We start from the raw sequence: 16829 nt of genomic DNA on the forward strand, positions 1-16829 counted from the left end.
AAGCACTGTAGCATTCTACATGGGTATGACAACCAACATGGTGTCTGTCAGCACGAATGTCCACCGACTGTGGCCAAGTAACAGCTGAACCACCCAGTTGCTGAGTGTACTGCCCAACATGACCTTTTTCATTTCAGTGACTGCTTCACAGCCTGTGCCATCTGAATCCTTTGCACCAGCATCAGCTTTTCTGAATCTCGCAGGTGGGAACACTTGATGCAATATAGCCTATGTTCCTGTAACCCTCCTGGCCTCAACCTGTTAGTCATTGTCCTTTACCCACCTATCCCCTTCCCTGTTCAAATTCCAGCACTACGTAGCCCTCAATTCCACCAACACACTGTCTTTTTACTTCTTTCCTTGACCCTCCCTCCATCTACCTTCTCAGTGTGTTCCTAGCTGCTCTTCCCTCTCCCCACATTCTCTGTATGCTGCCGCAAGAAGCATCTTACTGTCCCTCATCCCTACCCTACTATCCCTTACTGTGTGTGTGTGTGTGTGTGTGTGTGTGTGTGTGTGTGTGTGTGTGTGTGTGTGTGTGTGTAATTCTGATGAAGGCCTGTTTGGCCAAAAGATTACTTGCTGACTGTTTTTTTGTTGTGCCTGTCTGTGACTCAGCATTTCCGCTATATGGTAACTATTCATCTCATAATATTGCCATTATCCCATCCTGGATATTCCATTATGAGTGCAGATTGTCATACAAATACCATTGCCAATTGGGAACCTCCTACCTGTTGTAAGAAGCTGTTAAAAGAAGGAAAAAAGTTAAGATTTTCTTGCCCAAGGCAAGCTACCCTAGTTAATGACACTACAATGACAAGGATTCCCTTAAATTTGGATTTCACTAAACTGGCACTCCAACAACACTTCTGACTGAAAAAATGCGTGGTTTGATACTTTAATAGATTTCAGGATGATAGAACAGAATACAGTTGAACAGCCAGAATGCATTTTTAATTGCAAAAAGAACATACTTCCTTAACTTTTTATTATAAGGGTCAGTTAAATGAAAGACAGATGCCAACAAAAGTATGTAAACTGTTTATTATTTCAAAAGTAATCACTGTAACTGTTAATACATTTACCCCACTGTGAGACAAGACAGTTAATGCCTTCATGGAAGAATGTTTGCAGTTGCCTATGTAACCATGATTGTACTTAGATGTCCACCTCTATGTCCAAAGCAAGTTGATGTCCATGAATGTCATCCATTAGGACTCCAAAAATTTGGAACCTGAACCAGAGTTCCTGAGTTGGGGATAGAACACTGCTGATCCTCAGTAATTGTAAGCCCTCTACGTGCTTCAGTCACCACCGTGAGGCGTGAGGGTGGAATGTTGTGTGTCATAGGGGCAAGGATCCTGGGGTGACAATCTGGATCGTGAGGATGGTACAATCCTGTATAAAAGAACTACAATAGAAAAGAATGCTACGTGTCATTGGGATGAGGAGTAGTGGCGAAACATTCATTAAAGAACTACCTGTGGGGAACCTGCTGTTACCTCATTTGTATATGACAGAACCACACAAGTGGGTCTCTGTTGGTGAACCCTCATTTCCTTAGTTGCTTGTGTGAAGCAATTGGATCCTACACCAATTTACCATCTCCCAGCAGTTTGGGTGGCCTATTGGATGGTATTAATAACCATACAACAGAGTGTGGCTACCATACACCATAGAAGTCTTCTCAAAAATGAAGAAGGTACTAACAGTAACAGACCACACCCAGTGGTAGGCTATGCCCCTCCACAGGAAAGATGTCTTTCGCGGAGACAAGACTAAGGATGGTGTTAGTCACTGGTAGGATATACTACACTATACCTATCCCAGTCACTTGGAGATAGCAGTTAGTAGCTGCTGTTCCTAAGCATTACAGAAAATTGTCATAGGCAGAACGTATTTCCCACCTTGTGGCCCACTTCTTTTAAACGAGCTCAAGAAGATGTAATTAGTCAACTTCATAGGCGAGCTATACTTTCAGGGATTTTAATACACACTATGTGCTTTAGGAGTTGACCACCCCAAGCCCCAGCAGTAGAGTTCTCAAGAGTCTCCTTGCATTAGAAGATACCTGTTCCCTGAACAGTAGTAAAGTGACCCATTTGAACTAAACCACAGGTTCATCCTCGGCCACTGTGACCTGTCCTTGTGTTTCCTTATCCTTGTAGATTTATTGTTGAATGACAAGTGAACACTGATCTATGTTCAAGAGGCTATTTTCCTAACTGGGTACATTTTTTTAGGCAGAAAATACTCAAATTGGGTGCCATAGAAATCTGTACAGTCGGCTGTCAAAGTAGAGGAGGCATCCAGGAATAGGTGGTACACACAAAATATGTGGTCCAGCTTGCTCCTAAGCACAGATACCAAAAACTACTGTGCACCTTAAGAGGCAGTTTGTTCCTAGGTGAATTTAAATATTTTGTAGTCATGGGCAGGTAAATGACTGGGAAGAATCTAATCCAAAACAGTGGAAGAGAATGTACAGCCATTTGAGCCCTGAGGCAGGAAGTTCTTGGAAACCATCGAATTGAAGTTTCATATTGCCAAAATCTGAATAATTCATCTAAAATATTATTCGTCCTTCGCTGTTGACTTTGCAATGATGTTAGTGAAAACTATGGTATGACTCAAACTTAGACAGTTCTGGGCTAGACAGTGTTTGCATTGCAGAGGTTGAAGGGTTGATTCTCCCAGCCGTTTTGGTGCAGTAGGGTGCCTGTCATCACCATCCTGAACATCGACAGTGTCAGACATTCTCAAAAATGTTTCTAATCTACATCTACATCCATACTCCGCAAGCCACCTGACGGTGTGTGGCGGAGGGTACCTTGAGTACCTCTATCGGTTCTCCCTTCTATTCCAGTCTCGTATTGTTCGTGGAAAGAAGGATTGTCGGTATGCCTCTGTGTGGGCTCTAATCTCTCTGATTTTATCCTCATGGTCTCTTCGCGAGATATACGTAGGAGGGAGCAATATACTGCTTGACTCTTCGGTGAAGGTATGTTCTCGAAACTTTGACAAAAGCCCGTACCGAGCTACTGAGCGTCTCTCCTGCAGAGTCTTCCACTGGAGTTTATCTATCATCTCCGTATGTATAGCCTTGTGACAGTGCCATAGAAGTAATTTTTGTAGGGCAAGGCTAATCTCTGCAGTTTGTTAAATGCATACTTTTGTATTCAGTAATGGGATTGCTAACCTGCTGTTTGTCAAACGATTACCATTGCCATGTCATCAGTCTGTTAAAAAATGTTTGGACCATGAACCTGAGGCTTTGTTGGCCAGATGACTATGTACCAAACAAGGTGATGCAGTGGTAAGACACTGGACTTGTAGTTATGAGGACAGTGGTATTTGTGGGGAGTGACAGCCTCCAGATGCTTAATAAATGTAAACATGGTCCGTAGTAGGGTGTAACGTGATTTTTATTTAATCACGCGATTAACTAATTTCAATTACTTGTCATTGTCAAGCACTTGTATAACCAATGTGGAAAAGCACTACATTGTCTGCCTGTATCTCAGTTTAAGAAATAACATATATTATGTTAATGTGAGATGTGTAAAATGTTAGTTATACATGCAGTACAGGCAGACAATGTAGTGCTTTTCCATGTTGGTTATACATGTGCTTGACAGTGACAAGTAGTCAAAATTAGCTAGTCACACAATTAAATAAAAATCTCATTACAGCCTACTGTGAATCATGTTTACATTTATTTTCTGTATTTAAGTTTTCCGTGATTTCATAAAATCACTGTAGTTTAATGTGGGGATGGCTGCTTTGGTAGGACATAGCTGATTTCCTTTCCCTTCCTTCCTCAATTGAAATCTGTGCTCTATTTCTAATGTCTGTCTAGTTGATGGTATGTCAAACCCTCATCTTCCTTCTCCAAGTAACTGTGTGACTGAAACAGTTGTCTCTAGTGTTATCTTTATGAAGTTCATTGTCACAGAAATGTATTTTTTGCTAGCAGTTCAATTCTTCAGGTGTATTTAGGCATTTTAAGTTTTGCAGCTACTAATATCTCATTAAATAATTAATTATGTTTGCTAATATATATATTTCCACTGTTCCTTTCTCTTAGCTCTGTGTCTTTTATGAGTGAAGAGCAGGCAGATAAGTGGGCAAGTGCTCCAGAGTTCCATCCAGCATTCACATCAAGGACGGGACGTAAGAATTTCATAAAATACAATTCCATTCGTACTAATCCAGTAGTTCATTTGCAGTAATGCAATATCATTAAACAAACATTTCTGTCGTTTTTATAGGAGTTAAGACATACGCTGAGGCAGTAGATCCCTATGCACCGAGGACACGAACAAAACTTGCTACAGGTGTACAGTTCTGTCCATATTATCATGTAAACAGAGCTGAGTTGTATCTTTGCCCATATCTGCATGGTGAACTTTGCCAGATCTGTCTTAATACCATACTAGATTTTGAGGATACTGAAGAGAAACGGGAACACATAAAGGTAAGAAGTTTGTTTTTATAACACTTTTGTGTAGTTGTTTGTTTGTGTGTAGTATAGAAAATTGTGTCTTACGGGTGTTACTTTGTGCCAATGGATGTGCTTGTTGAGTGAGAGTTATTCAATGAGTGTGATATTTCTTTTTGAAAGAACTGGCAGAGTTAGTAATAAAGGTATATGGAGCCATTTAACAAATTTCATTTTTCAATTAGAATTTGAGGTGACTAATACTATGATTATCAAAATGTACATGTGGTACCAAACATGATCAGTGGACTGAACAACTGGAATGTTCGTGTAAAGGCTGTGCGTCAATACTTTGACATTTAAGAAATTTCTTTAGTGCATGATTTTGGGTGTTACAATGGTAGAATGTGAGATTATTGAATTCCTGTAGAAGGATGCAAAAGTTAGCATCTGTACTACTGTGCTGCTAGTGTTGCATGTATCACTATTTGAAGTGAAGTTGACAAATGTTTGAAATTTACCCATAAAATCGGATGTTGTTACTTCAAAGAAACTAAGGGGTAGAAGAGAGCTTTACTTAATGAGTGATCATTATCATAATTAAAACTTGTTAAAAGTCAGCATTTTGGTTTCATCACTAACATGTCACTTGTACCACCTTCAGTAACAATTTTTTTTTTCGATCTTTTTTTTATCATTTAAAATTCTCAATTGATTATTGTTTTCAATGTGATATAGAAAAAGGGGTGGGGTTTATAATGAGATTAGTGCTTTCCAGTGGCAGGTGATTGGTTGCAGATTATTTGTTCTGTGTAGCTTGTAAGCAGAATTTTAAAATCACTTTAGGATCCAGCAAAGAGAACTCCTGTCATGAGGAGTTTCTGAAATACAGAGAAGGCGATAAAGTTTTCGTAGAGATGTACGTTTGCAATGGTTTTGTTACCAAATTGGCAGTACAAGTAAAACCTTAGTAATTGTAGGTAACTGGGACTGAATAGAGCTCAAATTTGGGAAAATGAAGTGACAGTTCAGAGACCTTCCATTTAAAAATAGATTCAGAACTTGATGTTTGCACTACTATTGCGAAGAAAGTTGTTTTGTCGGATAATGTATCGCTTAGTTTGATTTAGCAACAATATTATAGTAGAAACTCAAACATTTGCTGTTAACACAAATGTAATACATAAACTACTGTACAGCTGTTATTACTTTATATATGTTATTTTTGGAAAAAGAAGCAATAGTTCTTTTTTTCTGAAGAACTTCTGTTCCTAGCAGCATTGTCCCACCGTCTTTGTAGAAGCATAATTTCAGCTGGCGTCGTCACATTTTGTTGCTCCACATAATACAGTGCTAACTCTAATGCTTCTGTTTTATCACTAGGACTAACTTTTTTGGGCACCAGTATCATCCTCTTCATCACCAGAGTCTGTTTCTTTTATGTACCATTTCCACAATAACAGTCAGTCACTTCATACTGGTGGTCTTGGTTCAAACACATTTGCCCTTAATTGTTATGTCTTTCCACACCCAGAAATAGGTCGAATGAAATCTATCAACTATTGGTTTTATTCTGATAGTGCCATTGTTGCTTCTATCTTTTTTTTTGTTTGTTTTCACTGTGTTTCTCTAAGAGAATTTTCCAAAAAATTTTGGTGTTTCTGATATTAAATGGTCCACCCTCTGCAGTGCAGTAGGTAACAATCTTCAGACTAATTTTTTCGGGCAGCTTCTGTTGATTGGTACTCATAGTGTGTAGAGTGCAGAAGTGATCCCAATAACTTAGGCCAATACATTTTTTCCAAACATCCCAGCTTTCCTTGCTCCATTGGTTTTAAAACGCTTATAAGATTGGGAGTAAAAAATTACGTGATATCTCTACTACAAAGTTCTTCAGCTTCGAAATGATATCCTGCATTGTGTAGAGTGAAGATTGTCTTAAATGGTAATTGTTTTGGTTGTCAAGTGTTTCCTTTATCACCTGTCACCTATGACTTCACCTATGCTCAGCTGTGCTGCTACCTTTTTTTAGTCTCCCCACTGTGCAATATTTTTAGTGCTAAAACTTTCATCTCCTAAGAAACAAATTTTCTCTGGTTTTTGAGGGGTCAGCACTCATATTGATGCAAAATGGCAGGAACAAAATAATCATGATCTGACTACTGAACCTGAGCAGACACTGGCCAGCTGGCAATGGGTGAAACAACAGTAATGGGTAAAGTAGGCACAATTGTAAATGATCTATGGGTGCACATCTTGGCTGCAGATGATACCCACTTCCTTCCCCCTGCAGGTCCGGAGGTTGGAATAGGCCCGAGGTATTCCTGCCTGTCGTACGAGGCGACTAAATGGAGTTTCACACGTTTCAGTCATTATATGATGGTCCCCTGTAGGGTTTCACCTCCATTCTTAAAAATTTTCCCGAAGAGGGAGCCAATTGGGGAAGGGCGCCTTACAAGGTGCATCGTGTCCATCGTGCATTGAGATCTTTAGCCCACTTTCTCATTGTCGCATTGCAATCCTGCCCATTCTCCATCTCTTGGGCGAGGACACCTTCCTGGGTGCGTTTTCCACCATGCACTGTGCAGTGTCGATTTCTGTGAAAACGATAACCATAGACTTCGTTGCACCTCATATCCAGCATGGTAACCAGTCCGTTTTGGTGGGGCTGTCATGTACCCTGTTGGTTGTAGCTCCCTGACCACACAGGGATCACTCTGTTGATGCCTGCACTGTTAACTCCCCACGTATGCCAAGGGGTAGATGCCTACCCCGTGGGGCATCGGGACTCCCGGCAGTGGCCATCCTGCCAGGTGGCCTTTGCTGTGGCTGGGTGGCACCCGTGGGGAGGCCCCCTGGTCGGAGTGGGTGGCATCAGGGCGGATGACAAGCGATGAAGTGTAGTCCATCATCTATTGCTGGTGGTGAAACACCAGCAGTCTCTAGGCGATCATGAGCTCAATTCAATGCACAGAAGTATGACCCCAAATCGTTCCCCTCTCAGGCCACACCATGGGAGAATCGTCAGGCTCAGGATGACAGTGGATCTTATTCGCCCCAGTACCTTGTATGTTCGAGAGCTGATGGGCAATCTTTCATGACGATGAAGCCTCAGTTTTTGGTTGAGCATTTAGAGGACAAGTTCGGGGAGGTGGGGGCTTGTCCAAGATGAGATCTGGGTCAGTCTTGATCAAAACAGCATCCTGTGCCCAGTCGTGGGAGTTACTCGCTTGTGACAAGCTGTGTGATGTTTATGTAACCATCACACTCCATAAGAGCTTAAATATGATCCAGGGTTTCATATTTCACAGAGACCAGTCGAACGATGAGCTGCGCGCCAGTTTAGAGCAGTGAGGTGTACATTTTGTCTGGTGTGTCCACCGGCATCTGAAGGATAAACAGGTTGCCACCGGTGCCTTCATCTTGGCCTTTCAGGGTGATATGTTGACCAAGAAGGTCAAGGTGATGGTCTACGTGTGTGATGTAAAGCCCTATATTCTCCCTGACACGGTGCTTTAAGTGCTGGAAGTTTGGCCATATGTCTTCCCGCTGTACTTCCAGCGTCGTATGCCGAGATTGCGGGCGCCCATCACATCCCAATACTCCATGTGCCATGCCTCCCATCTGTGTCAGCTGCGGAGAGCACCATTTGCCTTGCTTGCCTGACTGACTGCAGGGTTCTCCAGAAAGAAAGGATAATAATGGAGTACAAGACCCTGGACCGACTGACCTACACTGAGGTTAAGAGAAAATTTGAATTCCTGCATCCTGTGCGTATGGCATCGTCTTACGCCGCCGCTACAACAGTTCTGGCACCATCAGCTCTGCCAATCCAGATGACCTCTCAGAGCTGGAAGACTACACCTGCCTCCTTGATGGTGGGAGGCATTTCCCTCCCTGTTGCTCCTGCACCACCTACTTCGTGAGCAACACCCCCCCCCCCCCCCCCCCTCCCCAAACATCGGGGACATCCGTCCCCACTCCTAAGCAGGAGAAGCCTAAGTCTCCTTGAGCTTCTCTCGCTAGGAATGGGTCCCTTGGATCACTCCCTTCACAGGTTTCTTCGAGTGGGAAAGACGACACATGTCAGTGGCTGAAGAGCCCAAAAGCAGCTGATCGTAGGGCTTCACACTCGTTCTCAGTCCTGGAGATGGAGCCAGTGTACTCCTCCCAGCCAGTAAACCCAAGCAGCAGTGAGAGAAATCCAAAAAGAAAACCCGTAAGACCAAGGAAACTGCTGTGGCACCCACACCACCACTACCTACAAGCTCTGTGTCTGAGGATAGGGTGGAGATTTTGGCGTCCTCTTAGAGGACTTAGATCTCGCCAGACCCTCAGACACAATGGATATAGACTGCTCAGGCAATAAATCGATGGCAGCAGGTGACCCAGAGGCGTAAACTGCCTCATTGAATGTTCCATGCCTTCCCAATCTCACGATGTCATCCTCCAGTGGAATTGTGGTGGTTTTTTCCTCCGCCTGGCTGAGCTACGGCAACTGTTAAGCTTTAACCTGCTATCTGCATTGCCCTCCAGGAAACCTGGTTCCCAACATTGTGGACCCGTGCCCTCCACAGCTATAGGGGATATTACAGGAGCTGTAGTGACTTTAATCGAGTGTCAGGTGGAGTTTGCGTTTATGTTCTACACTCGGTCTCTAGTGAACATGTGCCCCTTAAAACCCCTCTTGAAGCTGTGGCTGTCAGAATAAGGACGACGCAGGAAATAACTGTCTGCAATGTATATCTTCCTCCAGATGGTGCAGTACCCCTGAATGTATTAGCTGCACTGATGGATCAACTCCCTAAACCTTTCCTACTTCTGGGAGATTTTAATGCCCTTTAACCCCTTGTGGCGTGGTACCATGCTTACTGGCAGAGGCAGAGATGTCGAAACTTTACTGTCCTAATTCGACCTCTGCCTCTTAAATACTGGGGCCGCCATACATTTCATTGTGGCTCATGGTAGTTCTTCGGCCATTGATTTATCAATTTGCAGCCCAGGACTTCTCCCATCTATCCACTGGAGAGCACATGACGACCTGTGTGGTAATGACCACTTCACCATCTTCCTGTCACTGCCCCAGCGTCAGGCACACAGATGCCTGCCCAGATGGGCTTTAAACAAGGCATACTGGGAAGCCTTCACCTCTGCTGTCACCTTTTAATCTTCCCCACATGGTGACACCTATGTGGTGTTTAGAGCAGGTAGCTACAACGATCATTTCTGCGGCGGAAAATACGATCCCTCTTTCTTTAGGGTGCCCCCAACGAAAGACAGTCCCTTGGTGGTTGCCCGAAGTCGCTGAAGCAATTCAGGAGTGTCGGCGGGCTCTACAGACGCATAAGCAGCACCCTACCCTGGAGCACCTCATAGCCTTTAAACAGCTCCGTGCTCATGTTCGCTACCTTATCAAACAACAGAAGAAGAGTTGGAAGAGATAAGTCTCCACCATTGGGTGCCACACGTCACCTTCCCAAGTCTGGGCAAAGATGAAACGTCTTTTCGGGTACCAGGCCCCAACAGCTGTCCCCGGTGTTATCATAAATGACAAATTATGTACTGACGCAAACTATGCATCGGAGAATTACCCCCAGCCTTTCGCACACTCAAACGGCGGCTGGAAGGGAATGTCCTCTCATTTACTGCACGCTGCAGTAAATCCTATGACACCCCATTTATAAAGTGGGAGCTCCTCAGTGCCCTTGCACATTGCCCCCGACACAATCCACAGTCAGATGATTAAACATCTCTCATCTGACTACAAGTGACATCATCTCATCATCTTCAACTGGATGTGGTGCAATGGCGTCTTACCATCGCAATGGCGGGAGAGCGCCATCATTCCGGTGCTCAAACCCAGTAAAAACCCGCTTCATGTGGGTCGCTATCGGCCCTTCAGCCTCACCAACATTCTTTGTAAGCTGTTGGAAAGTATGGTATGTCGGCGGTTGGGTTGGCTTGGGTTCTGGAGTCACGTGGCTTACTGGCTCCATGTCAGGGCTGCTTCCGCCAGCGTCGCTCTACCACTGGTAATCTTGTGTCCCTAGAGTCTGTCGTCAGAACAGCCTTTTCCAGATGGCAACAGTTGGTTGCCATCTTTTTTGACTTACCTAAAGCATACGACATGACTTGGTGACATTATATCCTTGCCACATTGTGTGAGTGGGGTCTCCCGATTTTTATCCAAAACTCCCTGTTGCTGCGTACTTTCCATGTCCAAGTTGGTGACTCCCATAGTTCCATCCATATCCAGGAGAAGGGAGTCCCGCAGGGCTCTGTGTTGAGTGTGTCTCTATTTTTAGTGGCCATTAACTGTCTAGCAGCAGCTGTTGTGCCCTCCGTCTCACCTTCTCTGTATGCAGACGACTTCTGCATTTCGTACTGCTGCTCCAGTACTGTTGCTGAGCGGCGCCTCCAGGGAGCCATCCACAGGGTGCAGTCATCGGCTCTAGCCCACGGTTTCCAGTTTTCAGCCGCAAAGTCGTGTGTTATGCTCTTCTGTTGGCGTCGTACTGTTCATCCGGAACCCGCACTTTACCTTAATGGCATCCACTCATTGTAGTGGAGACTTACCAGTTCCTAGGACTGGTTTTCAATGCTCGTTTGACTTGGCTCCCTCATCTTCTTCGGCTTAAGCAGAAGTGCTGGCAGCACCTGAATGCCCTCTGTTGCCTGAGGAACACCAGTTGGGGTGCAGATCACTGTACACTGCTGCAGCTCTACAGAGCCCTTGTCCAATCCTGAATTGACTATGGAATTGTGGTTTATGGTTTGGCAGCACCTTCAGCATTGCATTTACTCGACCCTGTGCTCCACTTTGGGGTTTGCTTAGAGACAGGAGTTTTTAGGATGAGTCCGGTGACCAGTATACTCGTGGAGGCTGGTGTCCCTCCACTGCAGATCAAACATGCACAACTGCTTCCAGTTACACAGCACACATTCATAGTTCCCCTGAGCATTTGAATTACAATCTCTTCAGTCCATCTCCTGTATCAGCGGCCCAGATTAGGGCTAACAATTGCGGTTCCTTCTCTCCGAACTGGAGTCCTTCCCTTTACCACCTTTACTTGCGGTCCATTCACGTATGCCTCCATGGTTTACACCTCGGCCACAGCTTTGTCTGGACCTTTTGCATGGCCCTAAGTACTTTGTTAACCTTGTCACTTCCTCTAGATTCTTGAAGCATTCCGGGGCTCTGAAGAGGTTCGCACTGACGGCTCAATGGCTGATGGTCATGTAGGCTTTGCATATGTTCATGGAGGACATATTGAGCAGCACTCCTTGCCAGTTGGCTGCATTGTTTTCACTGCAGAGCTGGCGGCCATATCTCCCGCTCTTGAGTACATCCGCTCATGCCCTGGCGAGTCATTTCTCCTGTGTACTGACTCATTGAGCAGCCTACAAGCTATCGACTAGTGCTACCCTCGCCACCCTCTGGTAGTGTCCATTCAGGAGTTCATCTATGCCCTGGAACAGTCCCATTGTTCCGTGGTGTTTGTGTCGACCCCAGGACACGTCGGAATCCCCGGCAACCACCTCGCTGACAGGCTGGCAAAACAGGTAATGCGGAAACAGCTGCTGGAGATAGGCATATCCGAAGCTAACCTGCGTTCTGTCTTACACCGCAGGGTTTTCTGGCTCTGGGAGACAGAATGGCATAACAGCACGCACAACAAACTGCGTGTCATTAAGGAGACTATGAATGTGTGGAAGTCTTCCACGCAGGCCTCTCGCAGGGAATCAGTTGTCCTCTGCCAGCTTTGCATTCGCCATATGTTGCTAATGTTTTGCATACCTACTCCGTCACAAGTACCCACCTCAGTGTCACTGTGGCTCCCAAATGACAGTCGTCCACCTCTTGCTGGACTGCCCACTTTTAGCCGCTCTGCGGCAGACTTTTAACTTTACCAGCACCCTGCCTTAGGCGCTGGGTGACAATGCTGCCACATCAGCTTGAGTTTTTAGTTTTATCCACGAGAGTGGGTTTTATACTTCTCTGTAGGTTTTAGCACATGTCCCTGTGTGTCCTCCACCCTAGTGATTTTAGGGTGGAAGTTTTAATGTGTTGCAGAGTGGTTGGATTTCCCTTTTTATTCTCATGGTTGGCCAGCCACTGTAATCTGCTTTCATGTTTTACTCTCTTCTGTTTCTAGCGTCTTTGTTTTCTTGTCCTCTTTTGTTCCTTTTAGTGTTTGTTGCTTGCCTTCATTCTTGTGGCTTTTCCTTTCTTTCCATTTTGTGTTATATGTTTCATCCGTTTCATTCTCACACTTGTGGCATCGTTTTATTAGGAACAAGGGACCAATGACCTCATAGTTTGGTTCCTTCTCCTGCCCTTAAACCGACCAACCAACCGACCAACCAACCAACCAACCAACCAACCTACCTTACACCCACTTCCTCTGTATTTTTGATTTTATCTGTGGTGTTCTTCTGATTTTTTAACATAGTCATGTCATGCACCTTGGATCAAAGGGAGGTTTGGTTTTACCAGAGCTTGGATTACTGAGGTTTACAGTAGTTGCCTATTGAGAGAGATTCTGTAATTTCAGTGAAAACTGGTGTTTCTGCAAATTTGGAACATAGACCATGGGAAAACATTATGTAACTAAACCACGTTGGCAGATAAAACAGTAGCAACCAGTCCTTAGCTTGCAGTGACTACATAATATGCTCTAATGTATTGAAAGTTTAAATTTGCAATCCTGATCAGCTTCTTGATGGCAGGTATGTTCTGTTAACAGTTTGCCTCGGATAAGGAAGAAGTTTGTGTATTATGATCAGTTGAAGTGTGATGGCAAGAAACACCAAATGTTTGATATGTGAAACATTAGCTGGCCCTTACTATTTGCATAGTCTTTCTCATATCTACATACCAAGTTTTTAGTTTTTAATAAATGTTATAGATTGTAGGTTAGAATCCGGTATAAACTAGTAACTTCTCTTTTAATTTAGGGTTGCCTTGGAGAACAAGAAAAGAGGATGAAGATGTCCCTTGCCATCCAGAAGTCCAAAGGGATCACTTGCAACATATGCCTGGAACCTGTGAAAGAAAAGACTGCAGGAGAAGCTCGTTTTGGTCTATTACCAAATTGTAATCACTGTTTTTGCATCACGTGTATACGAAAATGGAGGCAGGAGACACGATTTACAAGCCAAATAACCAGGTATTTTGATCAATTGAATAGCAACATTATGAAAACATTTTTGGAATATTGTGTTAAATTTAATTGTTTGGATCACATCAATGTAGTTTTATATTAATCCATAAGATTTCCAATGCACGTATTTCTTGATATAGTTTTGATCAGTGTGTATTTGTTCCAACATTTAATGTGAAAATGAAAATTAGGTTGTTGAGTATTCCTTTTGAAATTAAAATTGAGATTGTTGAAGGTTTCTTTTGGAATAAAGGAAATACTATGTTTTATATTATATGTGTCGTTCTGTATGTAATTCTGTTAACAAATAAAATATGACTGAAAGAAAGTGGGAGAGTGAGAGGGATGGAGTGGCAATCACTCAAACAAAGTCGTTCCATTTCAGTCAGCATGGAAAATTATTTGAAAATAAATTTTAGTTTCACTATATGATTGGAAGAAAGTGATCACTGAAATGAGTAACAGGATAAAGACATTTGGAGAAAGTACCTCATGCAAACTGGTGATTGGGATGTTGGTAGTTTTTGAACTGTTAAGTGCAACTACGTAGTCACACTAGAGTAGTGAGCTTGCTCCGGTTCTCTCTTGTACTACCTTAGCAGCCAATGAGCTGACGGAACTTAGCAGGAGCTAATGGAGGGGCCAATCATTTGACTGTTGTGTACTTGCTTAATGTATGTGGGCAGCTTCTGAGTGAATAGAAGCTTCTAACAAATATGTTCCCTCCTGTTGTCTGCAGTGCTATCACAGGAGGTGGTGGTGGTGATGATGATGATGATGATGATGATGTCATTTGACAAGACAGTGAATAGATAAATGCACACTGTTCTATAATGTACTTCGTATGTCTGCCTCAGAAGCAAATATATTAAAGTTGGTATAGATCCATGGTTCCCTCGTGCAAACTCTGTCAAAAAGAAAAGAAAAAAAAAGAAAATCATGCATGCATGTGTGTAGGGGGTCTCTCTCTCTCTCTCTCTCTCTCTCTCTCTCTCTCTCTCTCTCTCTCTCTCTCTCTCTCTCTCTCTCTCAAGAAGGAGAGCAGGATTTCCTGCAGAATTTGTCATATGCTGACATATTCATTGTTTATTAACCTATGTATAAAGTGCACCACACACAAATAAAATGGTTTTGCACCATTCCATTGTGGTTTTGCAATGGCGAGCCCATACTAATTCCTTTTTTGTTGCTTCAGCTAACACAGTGGTAAATTGTGTTGTCATATGTCCAAGTGAGCAGCGGTGATGCAATATAAGCTGTGAGTTAGGTCAGAAAAAATTTACAGTCCATGTAAGGAAATGACACACATGATGAGCTAGTCCTACAGTCGTCGCATAATGAGGCAGTTGTCAAAGAGATAATGAGTAATCAAATAAGCGGTTGGCTGGGATCTGATGCAGCTGTGCTATTTAATGCTTAGAGTGGATCATTACTGTGGGGTAACACCTGTCTGCGGTAACAGTGATGTAATGAAAGCTTATTTCACCATAGTTTCATTAAACAGTGATTTAGATCATATGATGTAAGTTTATTTTATCATTGTTTAATTAAACTAAGATTAAACTATGAGTCTGCTCTTACATATTTATCTTGTTAACTTAGACAACTATTCTGTACTTGGATACAAAGTATGCCGCATGCCTAGTTAAGTTATGTAAATTGGTCCTCCCACTTTGGGGTTAATTCCACTGTTTATAACTTCCAGCGTTAATCATCTTGGGTTTGTGGTGGTGCTAGTGTGTACTCTGTTTACCTTGCACAGTGCTTAATTGATGCAGCTTTTCATTGAAAATGGCAGGGTGTGCTCTTGTTGAAACAGTGGCAGTTGTCAATGAAATCACTCGGCTGCATTCCCATAAGTTATTTGAACATTGATATGTCGGTAGAAACTCAGATCTCACATTCCTCCCCATCTTTATGGGGAGGAAATGTATGTTGTTTGCAGAGGTTGGATAAACTTCACAGCAGTAGGGTAAGATTGCAATGTGCATGCTAGTTTTTGCTGAGGTGTGGTGATCAAAATATTGCAGTGTTCGCCCAAGTTGTGCATAGTATTAATTATCCTGCTTCCTGTCACACGAAGCAACTCACTGGCCTACCTCTTGTTTGTGGAAGGATCAATTATACTTGTAGACAGCTTGATTTTTGTTTCTGTGAGGGGTGCTTTATGTTTACTTAGAGCTGATCCAGATACTGTTATTTTACTTTTGGAGAAGGACAGTGATACTATTGTTTTGGACAATCTGGATTACATTCAGAAGAGGTAGTGTTTACTGTCCGATTCAGTGTAATGTAGTATTGGTGCTGACCTCACAAAGTGTTGAGAGAGACTAATGACCTCGTGAATAAAAGTTTCTTATTATGGAAGATTATCTGGTGTCTCAATTCTGATTGTGCTGTCTCCCCTAGGTTATATGACCTCCCTAAGGTCTACAAGGAAGGAGCTCCTCTTTGTCCATTTGTGAGTAACATTGGTGCTCAGACATATCTTGTAGCGAAAAACCTTGCTATTCTGAGCCCTACAGTAGGTTGGTGTAAGCACCACATTAAGAACTTGGCGAGGATCTTCGTTTGCGTAAGGTGGGTGTCTACTGTATTCCTTGCAATTGTGGCAAGTCATATATTCGTCAAACTATCAGGACTGTGGAGGACCGGTGTACTGAGCAGAAGTGGTACACATGCTAACAACCAACAAGTGAATCCACGCTGCAGAACTTTGTCTCGCTGGGTACCGGTCGTCCTATGGAATATAACATGGAGATTCTGGCATGCACTTCCAGCTACTGGGTTACTGTTATTAAGGAAGCTGTTGAAATTAAATTAGCAAGTAACCTTATGAATAGAGATGGTGGATTTTGTTTAAAGTCTGCATGGGATGCTGCTTTCTCCATTGTCAGAAAACAGAGGGACAGAGTTTGTTGCCTCGCCCATTGGTTATTAATTTCACTATTGATAACATCTGACATCAGTCATCTTTGGTGTTTGATTATGCTAGTGTCTGCGGTTCATGTGAGTGTTGCCTTTCTGTAGTTTCTATGAAAACAGAGATTTTAAATTCCCTTGCACAGCACTTACTTGGTGCAGTTACTCCTTAAAAACAACAGTGTGTGCTTCTATCAAAATATTGTCAGTTGTTGACAGTGTCACCTGGATGCATTCTCGTAAGTTATTTGAACATTGTATAAGTCGGTAGAAACTCAGGTTCATCTTTAAACCAGTGC

At 43.1% G+C, this 16829-nt stretch overlaps 1 protein-coding gene across 1 annotated transcript in view; it reads left to right on the plus strand.

Moving 5' to 3' along the window:
• Positions 1 to 16829, plus strand: part of LOC126184816 (probable E3 ubiquitin-protein ligase makorin-1) — a 125119-nt gene that overhangs the window by 29801 nt on the left and 78489 nt on the right. Inside the window, exons 4-6 of the mRNA XM_049927393.1 lie at positions 4091 to 4176; positions 4275 to 4480; positions 13403 to 13614. Coding sequence (XP_049783350.1) covers positions 4091 to 4176; positions 4275 to 4480; positions 13403 to 13614 — 504 coding nt within the window. The remainder of the gene's footprint in view (positions 1 to 4090; positions 4177 to 4274; positions 4481 to 13402; positions 13615 to 16829) is intronic.

Source organism: Schistocerca cancellata, chromosome 4 (genome assembly GCF_023864275.1).
Source record: "Schistocerca cancellata isolate TAMUIC-IGC-003103 chromosome 4, iqSchCanc2.1, whole genome shotgun sequence".
Taxonomy (NCBI): domain Eukaryota; kingdom Metazoa; phylum Arthropoda; class Insecta; order Orthoptera; family Acrididae; genus Schistocerca; species Schistocerca cancellata.